This window comes from Diceros bicornis, chromosome 23 (genome assembly GCF_020826845.1).
Source record: "Diceros bicornis minor isolate mBicDic1 chromosome 23, mDicBic1.mat.cur, whole genome shotgun sequence".
In the NCBI taxonomy this organism is placed as follows: Eukaryota; Metazoa; Chordata; class Mammalia; order Perissodactyla; family Rhinocerotidae; genus Diceros; species Diceros bicornis.
Window position 1 is genome coordinate 34,577,278 of NC_080762.1, and position 19,701 is coordinate 34,596,978.

Genomic DNA, 19,701 nt, shown 5'->3' on the forward strand with positions numbered 1-19,701 from the left:
TTCTTTAAAATGTAATTGATGTATTTGTGTCTCACAGATATCCTCTCTGGGTGATGTTTGAAGCAAATATTTTCCCTGTCTCACTTGGAATCTTAAAGATGTATGTGGATGGGCTATCTGACTCATGGTCATCCTCTTCAATCCCAACCCCACTGTAGGCATCTGCAGTGCCTGTGTGGACCTTCTGTTCGACACCTCACAGCCTTGAACCCCAACCCTGCAGTGACCTCTGCTCCTTCCATTGAGCTGCCTTCTTCCTTAGGGCAGCTCCAGACTCAGACAGCACTCCAGCCATCCAACTTGTGACTGGGGCCTCACAGCCCGCCAGCACACTTCTGCTTAGTCCAAAATCTCACTCCCATACTTGATCACTGACACCTCCAGACCTCAAGCTTCTTTCTCCTTCACCTTCCTCTAACTCTACCATTTTATTAGCCCCTTCCCATATTTACTTCCCTTTCACTGTGCCAAACCTGGGATCCATCATGGAAGCTACTCTCTTCCCCAGGATCCCCCTTCCCTTGGCCCAGCCCTTCGCCCTCCTCATCCAGCAGAGCTCTAGTCAGCTCATTCAGCCTGGTCAGCCTCTGTCTCCTCACTGTGCTGAGTCCCACCCCCTCCTCCTGCTCCCCTCTTCATGGGTTTGAGTTCAGATCCTCTCTTTTGTCTCTTCAACCCTTCTTTCTTTACTGGCTTCTTCTACTTACTGTATAAGTCTTCCCCACCTTTAAAAATACTACTCCAACGCTGTCTTCTCTCTTGCCTTCCCTTCACACAGAAGCTTATTTGAAATGAAGCAACAGTCGTGCTCCTCACCTACCTCCCGTTTACTCCTTGAGCCTCCACATCCTGACTCCTAGCCCCTACCCCCCACCTTGCCCCCAAATTGCTCTTGAAAGGGTAAATAACACCCTGCCTTATCACCAGATCCATTTAAAACCTTACTTTAGTTTTAGTTTTTAATTTTGCCCTTTTCGAAGTAGGAAACTTCTACTCTAGAAAGAGACTTTGAGGAGTCTCTTTTCCCTACTGGAAGGCTAATGGAAATGAGGTTTCTTGGGTGTGCTGAAGTACAAAGGATTCAGGCTTTCTCTTCCTCTGGAGGCTTCCTCCATCTCCAGCTCTACAGATTCCCAGGCACCCCCTGATGAGGCATTAGTCTCTTGCTGTTTCTGGTGATGCCCGGGTTGTTGGGTGTAACCTATTAACACATGCAGGCACTTACTTTTCATGTAAGTAGCTCATGCACTGCTCACAGTGATCCTCTCCGTGAGGAAATTCAGGCACAAAGAGGTAACTTGTCCAGAGACACCCAGCTAGTAAATGGTGGAGCTTGGATTTGAACCTAAGTGGTCTAGGAGAAGCCAAAAGTCATTGCTGAACACTTTTTAGCCTTTGTCTTACTTATTGGATCTCTCTGACCCTTCTTCCCTGCTTCTTCTTTTCAGGTACCTTAAATATTGATGCTCCCCAGGGTTCCATCCCCCACGCTCTAGTCATCTGCTGAATCCCGCTGTTTCTCTCTTCACTTAGATGTCCCACAGCCACCTCAAATTCAGCACATCCCTAAACAGAACTCCTCATCCTCCTACCAAACCAGCATCCTTTCCTGTGACCCATCTCAGTGAATGGCACCATCACCCATTCAGTCATTCATGGTGGATGCCAGAAAGTCATTCTAGATTGCTCCTTCTCTATTGTCATCCACCTGGCTTTCAAAGCCCTATACTGCCTGGGCCCTGCCTTTTTTCCAGCCTCATTTCTTAACCCTCATCCTTTGCCCACTATATGTCAACCATACTGGTCTTCTCTTTGCTTCACAAACACACCAAGCTTATTCCAACCTTAAGGCATTTGTCTTAGCTGTTTCCCCTGCCTGGGATTCTCACCCTCCAGTTCTTTGCATTCCTAGACCCTTCTTGACATTCATCTCTCTGTGGAAATATCACCTCCACAGAGAGGCCTTCCCTGACCACTCAGTCTAACATAGCTGTCAGTCACCCTTTATCACATCACCTTACTTTAATTCTCTGTATAGCACTTATGACTAGCTAATGCTTTCTTATTTATTGATTGATTTGCTTATCATCTCTCCAGGTGATGTAAACTCCATGAGAGCAGTGACCTTGTCTGTTTGTTAGTCCCTGTATCCCAAGCACTCGGAGCTGTGACTTGCATTTAATCAAAATAGTATTGATAAGAGCTGACATTTATGGAGCATTTGCAATGTGCTTAGGCAGATAGTAATACAGTATATAATACTTATCTTCATATGATAATATACTACCTAATGTATAATAATATACATAAAGTATACTATATGTTAAATATATATATTATAATGATAATAATATACATAATGTATACTATATGTTAATTATATAATATAATACAATATTATATATATTGCACATATGATATATGTATAATATGTAATATAAAATACCTACTATATATAATATATGTATATAATATGTACATATATGTGTGTATAATCCTCATGTGGTAATATAATAACAATACCTATTCTCACATGGTTTTGGTAAGAATTAAATGAGGTAGAAACTATTCTCATTAATTCTCACCAAAAGCATATGAGGGTAGGTATTATCATTATTTTTATTATTATCATTAGTATTATTACGTCTAGTTTGTAAATGAGGAAACTGAGGTACATAGTGGTTAACTAACCTACCCAGGATCACATGGCTAGTAAATGGTGGGGTCAGGCTCTAGAGCCGCATGCTCGATAAGGGCTTGCTTACTGAATGAACGGATATAATTCAACAAATGGATATGATTCATCACTGAGGTGCTCACCAGATACCTTAATTTCCAGCTCCTTTCTGCTCCAGAGCCATAGTAGAGGCACCCACAGTTTCTTGCCTGGATTTTGCCACATTCTCTTAGCTGATGTCTTAACCTCCAGGTTTGCTTTTTAATTCTACTAGAGTAGAATTATAATCTAAAATGTAAATCAGAACTCTAGGCTCTCAATTCTTTTAGACTAAAATCCAAACTCCTTTTCTTCACAACCTGAATTCTATGCACATCTCTACCCTCATTTCCTACCTCTCCCCCATACACACCTTGATTCCTACCACGCCAGATTACCCTTGGTTCCCTGATGTGCACTGTGCTGTTTTGCAGGTGCATGCCTTCACATGGCTGTTTCCCTTGCCTTGCTTAATTCGGCAGATTCTCAAAGACATTTCTACTTTCTTAGAAGCTTTCTTACGGTTCTCTCCAACCTCTTCTAACCCCGTGGGGCTACCTACATTGGGTGTTTCTCTTCTCTCTTGTTTCGTTTTGTGCATACTTCCATTATGGAAGTGCTATATTGTACCTGTCTGGGCTCTTCCTGTGCCTCCCCTTCCCCAACTTTCCTCTATCCTTGCCTCTGGACATTATCATTTTGGAGGAATTGGCTTCCCTGGCTTGACTGGCTTCCCTCTAACCCTGGTACCTAACAGAAGGCCTGGTAAATAGTAGGTACTCAATAACTATATGCTGAATAAATACTAACTTTCAAAAGGAATTTGAGGCAATCCGCGTGTAAGACAGGGCAATATAACGTATTCGACATTGCTACAAAAATTTTAGGAACCAATTAGGAAAAAAAGTCGTATTCTTGCAATGAGTTTATTCCTGGAATTGGGCACAGTTTAACTTTGAGTTTTTTGGCTACTAAGATAAAAAAGGAAATGTATGGGGCATGTTCATTTTTATTATAGGAAAAGGAAACACACAGGTGCTTTAACTGGGATAAATTTTTTCCTGGTCCTGAATTCTAGGAAGAGTTTCTTCCATGGATATTATGTAATGGAGATTGGATTTCCTTATGGGCAATGTTTTTGAATATATACATTTGTCAACATTTTTCTTAATAAAAGCTTAAAGCTTAACATTGAATTGCAGCTCCAAAGTCATTTGTTTGGGGACCTACTTTAATATAGTTCCTATCTGTTTTTTTCTGATACAATTTATTATAGGTGCAGAGCTTAGAGGGCCTAGAAGTTTTGACAACTTCTTCTACAACCATAGCACAGGCGCCTCTTAGACCCACTTTCTTTTTTTTTTTTTTTAAGATTTTATTTATTTATTTTTTCCCCCCAAAGCCTCAGTAAATAGTTGTATGTCATAGCTGCAAATCCTTCTAGTTGCTGTATGTGGGACGCGGCCTCAGCATGGCCGGAGAAGCGGTGCGCCGGTGCGTGCCCAGGATCCGAACCTGGGCCGCCAGCAGCGGAGCGCGCGCACCTAACCACTAAGCCATGGGGCCGACCCCCCACTTTCTAATATAAGTTATATTTGGCAGGGGTTGAGGGCAAACTTTGGCTAGTCCCAAATCAGCTATTTTACATTTAATTCTTTGGTGACTACCAGAGGTATAGTTCTTCCATGTTGTTGGTTAAAGAGAGTTCTCCTTGCATTAGACACCAGGTAGTCCAGCCTTGGATATTCTCTTATGAGAACTTAAAGGCCTGACTTGTTGTGCTGCCTGGTTAGAAGGCCATCTTGCCTCTGTGGAACAGTGAGCCATAGCAGTGTGGGGCAGGGCCAGAATAGTTCTTCATGAACTATTAGCTCAAGCACCTATGGAAGACCTTGGTTGAACCCGAGAGTTCTAGATCCTAAAGTTCTATGCCATTAGTACTAGCAGGGATCATTGTGGTCTAAAAAATTTAAAATTGTTGCCATTCATTGAAAAATATATTTACTGAGTACATATTGTGTGCCAGGCACTGGGCTGGGTCCTGGGGGATACAGTCTTCGTATTCAGATAGAGCTCATCATCTAGTGTGATTTCTTTCTTCACTGAGTTTACAATCTAGAGAAAATCACAAGGGAACCATTCTGATGAGACTTTCAGGGCATTTAGGTACCAAATAAACTCCCAAGTAGCTGAGTTTGTTCACCTGTTAGATGAGTGTGATTTAACATCGTCCATTTAAACATTGAGAGATGTCTGCCAAATGTTATAATTTAAGATTTAGCATAGTTGATAACTTTTTCCCCTTGACCCATTATTAGTGAACAAGATCAGCGGTTTTGATTTTCTTATTATGAAATTGTTCAAACACACGGAAAAGTAAAATACTGTACAATGAACAGTTTTAACCATTACCTTGATTTAATAGATAACATTTTGTCATATTTGCTTCAACTTTTTTTTGTATGTGTGAAAGTATTTTAAAGTAAATTACAGGTATCATGACATTTAACCTCCAAACACTTTTGAATGTAGCTCTGACGTTTTCCTACTACAGTAGGCAGCCTCCAAGATGGCCGCCAATGATCCCTGCCTCCTGGTGTTAATCCTCTTGTGTAATCCCCTCCCCCTGAGTGTAGGCTGGATTTATTGATTTGCTTTTAAGAAATAGAATATGGCAGAAGCAATGGGATGTCCCTTCCAAGACTAGGTACAAAAACACTTTGTAGCTTCCATCTTGGGCATCCTCTCTCTTCCTCTTGTTCTCTCACTTCTTGCTCTGATGGAAGCCAGCTCTGTTGTGAGCTGCTCTATGGAGAGTGCCATGTGGCAAGGAACTAATAGTTCTGGCCAAGAGCCAGTGAGCACCTGAAGCCTGTTAACAGCCTGTTAGCAGTGAGTGAGTTTGGAAACAGATTTTCCCCAGTCAAGCCTTGAGATAACTGTAACCCTGGCCAACATCTAGAGTGAAGCCTGTGAGAGACCCCAAGCCAGAGACACCCCCCTAAATCTGCCTGGATTCTTGAGCCACAGAAACTGTGAGCTGATAGATATCTGTTTGTTGTTTCAAGCTGCTGAGTTTTGGGGTAATTTGTTATTCAGCTACCAATAATGAATACATCTACGTAGCTCCAATCCTGTTAATCCCAGTAGGAGACTTGCAGTTGCTGCTGAGTTGTGAAGAGTAAAGCCAGGTTGTCAGCAGAGGAAAGAGTGCTTATCCTGCTATGGTGGGTGGCAGGCCAGATGTCAGTTGCCTCAAGATATTTAGATAAAAAGTTTTATAAGGGCCAGCCTGATGGCGCAAGCCATTAAGTGCATGCGCTCCGCTGCGGCGGCCCGGGGTTCACCGGTTCGGATCCCGGGCACACACCGACGCACTGCTTGTCAAGCCATGTTGTGGCGGCGTCCTATATAAAGTAGAGGAAGATGGGCACAGATGTTAGCCTAGGGCCAGTCTTCTTCAGCAAAACGAGGAGGATTGGCAGATGTTAGCTCAGGGCCGATCTTCTTCACAAAAAAAAAAAAGTTTTTGTATCTTTTAGAAGTAGAATCTTATCTTTCAGTCTCTTAAGAGACTATTATTACCCATTCTGATTCTAGCAGGAGTATTCTCATCTTGGCCGTGAAGAAGCCTGGATCTATTCCAAGATGATAGAGCTTGGCACGAGGAGGTTTCTGTCTCTGGATTCAATGATCTTTGGGAGAGTAGTCTGCACTGGGGAGAGAGTTATGAGGGATATTTATTTATTTATTTATTTATTTATTTTGTGAGGAAGATCGGCCCTGAGCTAACATCTGCCACTCCTCCTCTTTTTGCTGAGGAAGATTGGCCCTGGGGTAACATCCGTGCTGATCTTCCTCCACTTTATATGGGACGCTGTCACAGCATGGCTTGACAAGCGGTGCATCGGTGTGTGCCCGGGATCCGAACCCCGGGCCGCCACAGCAGAGCGCGCGCACTTAACTGCTTGTGCCACCCAGCCAGCCCCATGAGGGATATTTTAAACCATCTAATGGTCAGGATATGTTGACAAGAGCATTCAGTATGGGAGTAATGAGGCCTCCCACAGAGTAGGATAAAGACTCAGTTCTTGAAAAGAAGCCTCACACAGAATTTTGATGTGATGTCCAGCATACTCATGGATATGTCATTTGAGAAGGTATAAGATTCTCATTTTTAAAGACAACGTCAGTAGCAATTGGATTTCTTCCCAAGGGACCTGTGCCTATTGAGTGAATCTGAGTAAGGTCCATCACTCTGGGCAGGTCCCAAACAGTTCTGGTGGTTAAAGATCTTTAATCAGTTTTTGGTGCTTACTCAGATGTTTGAAAGTGGTTGAGGATCCTGGATTCCAACTAAAGTGAAACCTGGGATCCATAAATGGAGAAAAGTCCATCAGGAATGTGGAGTCTGCTCACATGGCCCTGATGGCCAAACACAAAACCTCCCATTGGAATCTGTTACTATTCAACTTTCTTGTAAGAAGGGTAAGTTCCTCATAAAAGAATTTGAACTTAAATTTCAACATGACATTGAGTTCTGTCTGATGTGTTGTGTTATTAACTAAACGAGAATTTGGGGGCTACCAGATTGTCTTTATTGAATAAAGAGATAGCACAGCTGGGTCCTTTGATTGCCCAAATGCAGGGCAGCCACGACAGGAGTGAAATTACGGGGAAAGCCTTTCCTGGGACATAGTTTGAGTTGAGTGTTCTATATTCTTTACCCTTAGAAGGTGAAACTTGCCCAGTTTCACTTGGGAAAGTAAGACTGGAGAGACCCATATAACTTATACCTCTCAAATCTCACCATTTCAATCCAATGTGTAGTCAGACTCAGAAGCAACAATATTGCAGCGACTTCAGGAAGAGAGAGAAATAAGAAGGCTGATCATCAGTAAGTAACACTGCATCATTGTTAGACACATTAGCTGTAGTTCTTTAAGACTGCCAGGAAATGTTTAATGATATTAAGTTATAATAATAAGTGAGTCGAACAGGCATTTGCCTCCTCCTGAGGAATACTTTCTAAATCCTTCATTCAGGTTTTCTAAAGTTACAATATATGCCCATGGAGGCTTTGAGTGAATGGAGTTCAGAAGGTGATCAGACACATTAACAGGAGGACTAAAGTACAGAAGAGCAAGCACACCTGTTTCTTGTAGTGGGGAATGTATGTACTTCCTCGTCTCATGCATAGGAAATTTCTCTTCCATCTGGGACATCAGCAAAGAGAAGACTGGGAAGAGGTGAGACGATTGGTATTGCTGGGCAGTGGGGCAGGGATCATAAGATAGTTCATACAAGCTGAAAAAAATTCTTTCTTGTGTGTTCTTTCAGAGAATCTTCTAGAATATCGTAGGAGTATCTAATTGCTTTCCAGAATGAAATCTGAGGAGGGAATTAAATTTAGGGGTTCTTCTGGTGAATCCCCCCGCCCCCTCCACCTTTATCTTTTCCCATAATGTGAGCCGATTGCTGCAACCAGTAGATGTCAGCAAGTTGTCAAAATCGATGATTTTAATTCTGAGATTTCCCCATAAGAACCGTTAATAACTTCACATATAAGACAGCAACCCCTTCCCCCCCATAGTGAAAGAATCACATACTCGGTGATTTTAGAGTATGCTGGGAATATGAACAAGAGCTCTTTAAAGGAAGTGGGCTCTCATACTTCTGACGAAGAGAGTCTGATCAGGAGTGTAAGAGAGAACAGAAAGTAGATTTTATTTTTTCCTCGTAGCTTTGCCCTCTGGGAGATTCACATGCAGAAAAAGAGCTCAACGTGTGTGTTCTTTGAAGGGTCTCTGGTGAGATTACTGTGTACTCAAAATCTTTGTTTCATAATTTTTCTTAAATTCCCAGTTAATTAAAGGTGAGAGGGGACAATTAGAAACGTGAATAGTGTCCACATTGACTTCATTGGAATTATCTGCTTATTAATCATATCAGCGCTCAAGTACAGGGAACTCTACATAGGTGAAACATAATTCCTCTTTATTTCTTAGACTAATAGAAAAATAAGTGCTTGAAAATCTTTTGACTCTTCTCTTTAATTTCTCTCTTGTACTTATGTTTTCTTGCAAAGTCAGTCTTTTCTCTTTTGCCACTTATAGCCCTTGGAAATTTAGCTAAATGGCAGAGTGGAGCTGAGGGTGACCAGTGGAAATTGCGAACAGAATTAGTAAGGAGGAAGCAGATGTGATTCAGAAGTTCATTTCTGTAGCTATTTCCAGTGCTCGGAAATAAACTTTCTACCCACTATTCCGTAGTGATGTGTGTCAAAACAAGTCATCAGCTTTTACTGAGAAGTATGTTAGTGGAGACTTAATTCCTAGGAATGGGTAGAATAAATATGGCCATAAATTTTTTGTGTGATTCCAGAGGAAGGAACTGGGATCAATGATGGAAATTCTAAGGAGACACATTATGGAATTATCTAACCATAGAATAGTCTGCCCTGCCAAAGAAGTGATGGAGAAGTCCCTAGTGAGGTTGAGGTTGGGGAATATGTGGTAGGGAAGTGGGAGAAGGGTTTTCTGCACTGGGAGAGATGTTGGACTGGTTCTATCCACAGGCAGGACTTGTTCTGATTATTGGAGTATAAAATAATTCCTTATGTTAGAATAGCACCTTCTAGTTTGCAAAATGTTTCATATTATTATATCTTTTAATCCTTACAATAGCTCTCCATTCTAAGAAAGAACAGATATCAAACATAATTAAGGCTATCATCACCTTAATTGATGATTTCGACTGTGATAGGGACCAGATGGACAGAAAAGTAAAACAGAGGGTTACTTGCCCTCAAGGAGCTTAAAAACTACTTGAGGAGATAGGACATACACATGAATAAGACTATGAGATGGCATGTGTGAATTACCTAATGAGAGATCTAGATCAATGGTTCTTAAAGTGTGGTCCCTGGACCAGCAGTATCAGTATTACCTGAGATCTTGTTAGAAATGGAAATTCTTAGGGCCCACTCCAGACGTATGGAATCAGAAACTCCTGGCGTGGGGGTAGGGATATCATCAGGGTTTTTAAAAAGCCTTCTGGGTGATTATGATGCATGTTCAAGTTTAAGACTGCTGATCTAGGGGGCCAGCCCTGTGGTGTAGTGGTTGAGTTTGCACGCTCTGCTTGTGTGGCCCAGGTTCGTGGTTTCGGATCCTGGGCACGGACTTACACCACTCATCAGCCACACTGTGATGGCGACCCACATATAAAATAGAGGAAGATTTCCATGGATGTTAGCTCAGAGTTAATTTTCCTCAGCCAAAAAAAAAAAAAAAAATTGAAAAAAAAAGACTGTTGATATATTCTAGTCTAGACCAATGCTTCTCAAACTTTAGTGTGCGTAACAATCACCTGGAACAGCACTATTCAAAGGGTGGTCCAAGAACTGCAGGCTCTCCAGGTGATTTTTATGCTTCTAAGTTTGAGAAACACTGACCTGAAAGCTTGTTACAACACGTATTCTCTAGTCCCACTCCCAGACATTCTGATTCAGCAGATGGGACATGAGAATTTGTGATGCTGATGCTGCTGGTTCCAGACTATTCTTTGAGCAGCACTGCTCTAAGCAGTTGTGCCCCTGGGGTTTAGCAGAAGAGTGGGCAATGAGAGGTGCTAGTGGACTGGGACAGTGTGGGTAGCCTTCACGGAGAGGAGGAGGGAGGACTTAATCTGAGTCTTAAAGGAAGTGTTAGGTTAGATAAATGGAAGTTATTTGGGACAGGGAGGATGGAATGAGGGATAGTGGTGGGATGAGCATCCCGCATGTTTGACTAAGTAGAGCATTCTTATGAGTTAGACCTTGGCTTGTCCTGCCTGGGCCTGGAGAGAGTTATCTGCTGTCAGCTCTCATGCATCCTCCCCAAGGAGGAGGCTGAGAGCCAGGCAGCAGGCAAACAGCCTAGGACCAGTAGCGCTTCCTCAGTTTTGCTGTTACATGATCCCACCCTCTAGTGGGCCCCATATTGCTTTCTGCTTGTCTCCTCCTCTTCCCTTGGTTCCTCTGCTCACCAAGCCCAGCTTGCTGCAACTCTGCAGCTTGCTTGTTCTCTCAGTTTGGCTTGAATCTCCAGGCTTGGATTCCAGCCATTCTTCTCAGACTCTGTATTGATTTAGTTCTCCCTGGACGACTGTGTGGCTTTTCCTTTTGTATTTACCCTTCCCCCTCATCTCCTAGCCAGCACCTCAGTCAGTCCTAATGGGGAGTGAGGGGCAGGTAATGGGGGTGAGGGACCTAGCCAACATGCTCAGTCCTCTTCCACATACTCTCATCTTTGTTGCATCCTGGTGTCTCCGTGTCAGCCCTGTGTTGCTGCCCATGACAGGAGAAGTGGAAGACAATGTGAGAAGGGCCGCAGGTCAGGCTTGGAGGTCAGGATAAGCAGGCTTGAGTTAAAGGGGTCACTTAAGGTTTTGACCAATGATCTATGATAAAGTCAATATCACAATGAGCTCCAGGCTGGGGTATAAGGAGCAAATATCCTTCAGCGCCCCAGAACATTCATGTTATTCATGACTTAGCACTCCCCACTCAATTTTTGGTCATCCTTTGCTGCCCCAATGGTTCCTGCATCTACGACATGTTCTTCCTCATGGAGGGAAGCTGCCCAAACCACTTAGGAGAGGTAGGATCAAATTCTAGAAACTCCCAGGACCAGCTGTTGTTTCCCAGCCCTCAGTGGAGCCAACTCCTGCCGCTCCTGCTGTGGGCTCTGATTCTCCAGATCCACCTGGCCCCTCTCCTTTGGTTGCTTGGTCACTGTCCTTGCATTTTTTCACTGGTGTCTGCTCCCTGATGAGTATTTGAAGATCCAGCCATGGAGGTCTATGAAATCACCCTGGGCACCTAAAGTCACCCCCTTCATTTGCTGGTGTGGTATGCTCCACACCCTGTCATGATGTGGGCTTGCCCTCACAGTCAGGAGGGCTCTGCATCCTCAGGGAGATGTTCCAGGTGCTTGGAAGTTGATCTCTGATGGAGCATCCCTCAGGGAGTCCAGTGTAACCTGGGTCCCTCACCTCCCAGGGTTTCTGATATTTTCAACATTCATTTGCCCTCACCAATGGGTTGGGTCCACACTCCCAACCTGGAGACTGGTAGGGAGTTAGTTACAGGTGCTCGGATATCCCTCAGCTGCTTCTGTCCATCCCTACAGAAGCCAGGGGGGTAGTTCACCTACTGAAAATGAAGCTTGAGTTGCCTCACCACCCAAGCCTGCTTCTTTGGTATCTTGTTTTTGCTGAAACCCTCTAGTCGTGAGATCTGGGACCACTTGGTGAATCCGGGAGTGCTGCACACTTGAGACGTTAGCTTGGCCTCTTTGTCTCTAAGCAAAGTCAAATCGATATTCAATTTCCCTCTTAAAAATACTTCCTCCCAAGGCTCAAAAGGCCAAAGCTGGAACAATCTGAGTAACAAAATAAATAATGAGATTACTGGATTATAAGCCATGGAATAAAATAAGTATCGATGAGTGCATACTTACATGGATAAATAATTGAATACATCGGTAAATGGAGGATGAAAGGAATAGTAGAGTTCTAATCAATACATGTAGAAGATATGAGAGAAATAGAAGATCCTGATTAGGCAAACACCACAGTAATAATTGTTTCAGATAACAACCACCAATGGATGCCAAAATCAGTGGGCTGAAGTTTGTGGAGAAACAGGATATTTATGCAGTCACAGAATATCTCTCCCAAGATTATTAGTTGCAAAAGGAAAATAGTACCATTACAGTGAAGAAACCTCACAGACAATACCTTTACCACGTGGTCAAGGTTAACATCACCAGTGATAAGACATATGGACATTATGGACCCTCTGATATGATGCCCTGAGAAGGTGTATTAGTTAGGGTTCTCTGGAGAAACAGACCAATAGGATGTATGTCTCTCTCTCCCTCTATAGATTTAGTATAAGGAATTGGCTCACGCAGTTATGTAGACTGACAAGTCCCAAGATCTTCAGAGTGTGTTGGCAAGCTGGAGACCCAGGAGAGCTGATGGTGTAGCTCCAGTCCAAATGCCAGCAGGCTCAAGACCCAGGAAGAGCCAATGTTTCAGTTTGAGTGTGAAGGCAGGAAAAAGCCCAGGTCCCAGTTTGAAGGCAGGAAAAAGCCCCCATTCCAGTTTGAAGGCAGTCAGGCAGGAGGGATTCTCTCTCACTCAGAGGAGAGTCAGCCTTCTAGTTCCAATAGAATAATATGCCTTCAACTAATTGGATGAGGCCCACCCACATTAGAAAGGGTAATCTGCTTTACTCAGTCTACCACTTAAATGTTAGTCTCATCCAAAAACACTCTTACAAAAACACCTAGAATAATGTTTGACCAAATAACTTGGTATCCTGTGGCCCAGTCAAGTTGTTACATAAAATTAGCCATCACAGAAGGGTACATAAAAATGCATGACCTACTGTAATCATTAAAACCCTTAGATGAATCCAAATTGATGAACATTTCACAAAATAACTGACCAGTATTCTTTAATAGTGTCAAGGTTATGAAAGACATGGAAAGACTGAGGAATTTTCACCACTAAATGCAATGTGGGATCCTAGATTGGATCCTGGAACAGAAAAGGACCTTGGTTGAAAGAGTAATAAAATTTGAATGAAGTCTATAGTGCAGTTAAGTATAGCATTAATGTTAATTTCTTAGTTTTAATAAATGTACTGTGGTTATATAAGATGTTAATATTAGCAGAAGCTGATTGAAGGGTATACAGGAAATCTGCTATTTTTGCAACTTTTCTATAAGTCTAAAATTATTTCAAAATAAAAAGTTTAAAAAAAACTTCCTGCCATTGGGTACTCTGAGGACTTTTTAATAACAGGATATTTTTATGTTCTTTAAATTTATAACCCTTGTGTGTGTATACACATATACTTTTGTATGTACCATTCAACATTTTCCACAAATGCTAAATTCCATCCATTTTTTTTGCAAACATTTTAAAAAAACCCTTAGATTCTGTTCTCTTTTTTTTCTTCTGTGTTCTGTATTCCTTCCTGACTAAAGGATCCTTCTGTAAACATTCACAGCTCACCCCTCCTGCTGTTGCATAGAGTCTTAATCTCTGCGGTGGTGATCCATGTGGCATACTGTGCAGAGCAAAGAGCATCAGGCCAGAAGTCAGGAGATCTGGGAGCCAGCATTCTTGGTCTGGCTCTGTTGCCTGCTAAGTGTCCTTCAGATTTAACATTCTGAGGGCAAATGGCAAATTTGGGCTGAATGCCATATGTACCAGTTGATGTGTGTATTCAAATGATTATATTTTTTATTTTTATTTTATATTTTAAATATTTAAAAAATATTTAAAAATTATGTAAAACTATATTTTATTTTTCTTTATTATAATTAAAAACTATTTTTATTTTATAAAATGTAAATTTATTTATTATATATTTATTATATTTATTATTTTTTTCTTTTTATCAAGGTCCTCTATGCTCTATTTTTAGGTTTCCCAAGTTTTTTTTTTTTTAATCCATACACATTTTTTCCTCTTGCCCCCAAAGTCTTTGGATCAACAACTGACTTCACAATTTATAGACTTGACTCTGACATTTCCCTTAGCCTCTTTCTTTTTAGCAATTTAAAGAGGTCAACATTTCCTTTTGATCAGGAAGCCACTGTAGCTCTCCTCTATCTTGCTTTCTTCTCTCTGAAACAGTGTGTAGCTCTTCGCACAGTAGTCCCTGAATCCCTCTCCTGGCTTCCACTTTGTGGCTTCCCCACATTCGGGCATTGAATGAGCCGAGCCCTGGCACATTAGTAGGGGGGTACTGGCTGGCACACCCCTCCTGGCCTTGCAGGATGGCACAAGAGCTCCGGACTGGGGTCCTTCTGCCCACCTGCATCACTAATGCCAGCAGGGGTGTGGTGAGGCGTGGAGCCTGCAGGATGTACCGTTAGGAAGGAACTGCTGCTTTTACAATGATATAGCCAGTTGTTCTCTGTTATTTTTGCCCAGGTAGTATTTTCCCAGTGTTGGAGTAGTGGTCTTAGATCCCAGCGTAAGACTCAAATGATAGAGAAGCTGGTTGATGATGGGAAACACCGAAGGGCCCTCGCATGGACGACTTGCTGGTCCTCACCAGAAAGGACAGTTTGGTTAGGCTCAGCGTAGCGTGCTAGCCTAGGGTATTCCTTAGTCCCTGTGGAATATAGAGTGGAAATGATAGATTTTTAATCACCTCTAGCGCTATTTGTGTGTTTTAAATTGAGATATAATTGACATATAACATTGTGTAAGTTTAAGGTGTACAACGCGTTGATTTGCTACATTTGTATATTGCAGTATGATTACCACCGTAGGTGAGCTAACACCTCTATCAGCCTCCTCCTTCACTTGTGCTGCGTTGGTCTGTTAACTCACACTCCCACCTCCAGCCGATTTCCCCTCCTAGCTTGCCTATGCATTGTCATCAGATATTTAATTTACTTACCTTGCTGCTCAAGAAAGAGAAATGGATAGATATTTGTAGAATACAGCAATTAGAATCGTGCTTGGCATGTAGTGAACATGGTATTAGATTTTGTTTAATAAAAATAAGAAATTACCCTTACTTTCAAAGACCTTACCGTTTTACTGGAAAGATAAAATGCACAAATGAAAACCAACCAGCATATAGAGCAGTATGGAAAAAATGCCCCTCGTGAGGCTGCCAGAAGAGGCAGGACCTATCTGCTGGCTGCTCTCCTCAAGTCTCCTTTTATTCTCCTAAACAACTAGTGATTCTCCCCATTTCATGGGTCAAGAAATTCAGATTAATAGACAGTAAGGCCTTAAAGTCCTATAAGGTCGTACGTATAAAAGTGAGATTTGAACACAGGGCTGTCTGAACTGAAAACTCCTGTTGCCACTGGATAGAGTAGACAGAGAAAGCTTTGAAAGGAGGCTTGTGCTGGACATTGAAGGGTGGATGGAGTTTATCAGATGGAGAGAAGTGGGGAGCACATATAGGTTTTGGGGGACAGGGAAAGGGGTGGGTACAGCATGAGCAAAGGTGTAGCAGTGGGAAGCATAATGTGTGCTGGGGGATGGGGTATGTTCCCCAGGTTTGCTCAAGTAAGGCGGGGTGAGGGATAAAGCTAGAACACGTGTTCGAGGCAGAATATAATGAGCCTTGAATACTAAGATGACTTTGGACTTTATTTCATAACCCATTGAAGGTATTTGTGAAAGGGAGTGACACAATGAAAAGAGTGTCTTAGCGATTTAAATTCGGGTGGGATATGGGATGGACTGGAGAAAGAGGGGCTGTCGTCAGGAGGGCTAATGTTTATTGAGTTACCCAGATAGGGTGCTAAGTGCTTTACATGCATTGTGTCATTTAATCCTCACAATAGTCCTAGGAAATAGGCACCCTTTGATATCAACTCCATTTTCCAGATGGGAAAACTGAGGCTTTGAGAGGTTAAGTAATGACCAGGCCCCCACGATGAATAATAAGTGGTGCCATGATGTGATCTAGGTGGATCAGTCCCACCGGTGCTGCCTCTAGATGCTGCAGCACCTGTCAGTAGCAAGGGAGACAACTTGGGGCAGTTGTAACAGGTCAGATTAGTCCAGGTGACAAGGCCTGAATGAGGTCAGTAGTGGTGGAAAAGGAGAGAGGGAGTGCAAAACATCCTTGTGGGCAGTCTGATCCCAAAGCTGGCCCTGTAAGGTTATAGCTGCCCTTTAGGTAGTGTTTCCTGTGGAAGATGGTGCTCAGTGTTGAGAACGTTGCCGGTGAACATTCCCAATGACGGTGAGGGCAGCATGGAGACCCTTACCTCCAAACTTCTTTAGTAGCTTAGGCTTCTCATTTTTCTTTAGGAAATGTATTAAATTAACAAAGGAAGTGCTGAGGTTGGGTGTGCTTGGTTTGGGTTGCTTTCGAGATGGTTTAAACAAACTTCCAGGTGTTCTCAAACTTTAATTTCTAGAATTTGAGACAGGGAGGTGCCTCCGGAGGTCTGGAAGTGATCAGTTCTCCCTTTTTTCCAAGAACCTCCTCCCTCATCGCTTATCTTGATATGTTCCTAGTTACTTCCCTGCTTTGCTATCGTATGGGTTGGTATATCACAGAATTGTTTTACTTTTGTTTCTAATTTTTTTTTTTTTTAAGAAAAAGAGGTGCATGCATTTTGACTCTGCAAAGCTTTTGATGCACAGTTAAATGAGCACATAATATGAGCGTACTGAATGCCATTGTGACCATGTGGGGCAGCGTGAGCTGGCCCAGTGACCTCTCTGCTCTATCTGCTGTAGGTGATAAGAAGTACATGATGGGGCCCAAGCTTTCCACTCTCGACGCCACTGTCTTTGGACACTTGGCCCAGGCAATGTGGACCTTACCTGGGACGAGACCTGAGCGGCTGATCAAAGGCAAGCCCTACGAACCTCTTCAGGTTTTGGGAGTTGCTGGGGAGTGTGCGGTGGGGGGTAGCACAATGGAGAATTCTAGGCCTGTGAGCTTGATTGTGCTTATTGAGACACTAGGCTGTGGTGTCTGGGGCCAGGGTTGGTTTTCTGTGCTCAGGATGTGTAAGGGTGGAGGGAAGACTGGGCTTCTCACCCACCATCTTGCTCAGACTGTATTCTCAGCAAAGCTGACACAAATCCTGCCATGTCCTACACCAGGGCCTTTCTTCCAGCTCCTTATACAGTGTACTTAATCCTTGTCGCTGAAACAGGGCCTGAGTTCCACCTAGTGCTCTTGTTTTTTGGGTTTTTTTCATTTCCTTTGGACAGTGGTGTCTCCACTTTTGGTACATCTAGTGTGGCAGCAACCACGGTTGGGTGGGGCTGAAGGACTCACTGCCAGTCTCAGATGCTCTTTTTGAGTCTGAACTGATCTTAGATATTTCACATGTAGCTTTAAGTACATATGGTTCTGTATCATTTGAGGTCAAAACAGTCCTTTCTCCTATTCCAGTGGGGTATCTGTAGATCATACACTGAGGGTAGTAGAGCTAGAAAGTTCAAGATTGTGGGAAAATGAGGGTAGTGTCAACAAAAACTTTGCAAGTGTGGTGCTATGCCGGGTATTATTATCAATATGATTATATGTACATTTTGACCAAAGCAACACAATCTTGTATCTTTGTTGCATGATCTTGTCCGTAAGGCCTGTCAGAATCATAGTTCTAGACTGGAGGGGTAGAAGTGGGAATGAATGGCACCAGAGGTAGAGGATGAACATATGTTTGGGATGGGGGTGGTAATTAAGAGTAAAATTCATGTCGACAAAAGAGCAGAGAAAGTGAGCTCAACTTGTGTTGATGTCAAGGGACTAGACCTTGGTGTGCGTGCGTACGTGCTTGTGTGTGTGTGTGTGGTGGAGTGGGATGGTAAGATATACGCAGCAGCTGGGGCGTCTGGGAGAGGCTTCCCCTGCATTGGTGTGTGGGAACTGTTTGGAGTCACCTCCAACTTGAAGCAGTACCTAAGCAGTTCCCTGGGGCTGGGGATGTAGGGATCAAGGTCCAATATTTAGGTTTGGGAAAGGGGATTGACAAGAGTTAATCAAGGTGTTTATGCCCCAATTGAGCAGGCTGGGGGTGCAGATGAGATTACCAGTGAGTACCACATAGAATAATCTTAATGTTGAATGGAAAGATGGATGGATGGATGGATGGAACCAAGCAAGGCAGAATTATACAAGAAACTGAGGCAGGTGAACAGTCATGTGTGTTGGTCATGGGTAGGGAGGTTGGTGAAGGCCATGGCTCTGTGTGTGTGTGTGTGTGTGTGCGCGCGCGCATACTTATGTGCGTACCCAGAAGTTCAGACCAGGCTAAGGACAACAGGACTCACTCTCCAGATCCTCCTATTGGTGAGGATGGGCTTCGGATATATTACCAGACTTTGTTGGTATGGATCAGACATTGATTGAAGGTCTTCCAGAACTTTAGCTGAGTGGGGCTAGGGAGACTATGGACTGATATTTAATTTCCTATATGATCAGCGTGGTGATGTTCCTTGTCTTGCGATGTGTTGGACCTTATCTAAATTGAATATGTTATCATTGGTGACGTTTGTAGCATTTAAAATAGTTTCCCTTTGTTTAATCAGAATTTCCGTGGTGGTCTAAAAGATATTGATTCCCTTTAGTTCATTTAGGGGTGTGTTTTATATCTACTCTCTCTTCCTGTTACTTCCTACTCCCTCTCTCCTTTTTCGTACCACGTTACTCTTACATACCCATAAGTACACACCCCCACGTCTACTTACATACATCTGTACACACACTCCATACACACTCGAACGTATACACTTATACCCAAGCACATACACACACACTCACACACGCATACCTTATGCACATATATATACACATACATATTTTTGAGGTCATTTGTTACTTAGTCAGTAGCATTTATGTATCCATTATCAGTAGAACTCTCAGATTCTATAGAATGCCTTCTTGCAGAAATGAAGCATCTTTTGTTAATTTATTTATGACTTGGCCCTTTGCTCTTTTACTTCCTGGAAGGACTTGAGACATTTAGTGTTCTTTTTAAAGAAATGATCAGTCTTTTTGGAAGATTGATTTTTGAGTCCCACCCCGAGAGATACACATTTGGGAGAATCTGGCCCCATCATCTGTGAGGGATTTTTGGCACATAGTTGCATGTATTTTGATTCTTAAAACAAGCCACTAGCTTCTAGTTCTCCCTGGGGACTGGTGTAGCATGAATCATTAAAGTCCCCGGAGAGTCCCTAAATCTCATTTCAGTCATTAGTTCCGTGCCCCTTCCAGACCTTTTGGTTGGAGCTGCTAATATGCAGGCACCCTACTAATTTGGTCTCAACTTCTTTCCCTGCCTTTGCTCTTTCTGTGGTGGAGACTTTCTTAAGAAGTACCAAGAGGAAGGAGAAGTAAAAACAACCAAGAGCCTGGATAATTTAGAACTGGCTCCAACCCAGGGTGTGAATGGCTGAGGTTGGGCAGTTTTCTGCCTTAGCTT

General features: G+C 42.8%; 1 protein-coding gene across 3 annotated transcripts in view; it reads left to right on the plus strand.

The window, feature by feature from the left end:
- The window catches only part of FAXC (failed axon connections homolog, metaxin like GST domain containing), a 72,003-nt gene that overhangs the window by 44,179 nt on the left and 8,123 nt on the right, over positions 1-19,701 (plus strand). For 2 of the 3 annotated variants that reach the window (XM_058566593.1, XM_058566591.1), the window contains one exon: positions 17,000-17,116. The exons of the other annotated variant lie outside the window; for it this stretch is intronic. In XM_058566593.1, the coding sequence (XP_058422576.1) occupies positions 17,000-17,116 (117 nt within the window). The remainder of the gene's footprint in view (positions 1-16,999; positions 17,117-19,701) is intronic. 3 annotated transcript variants of the gene reach the window in all.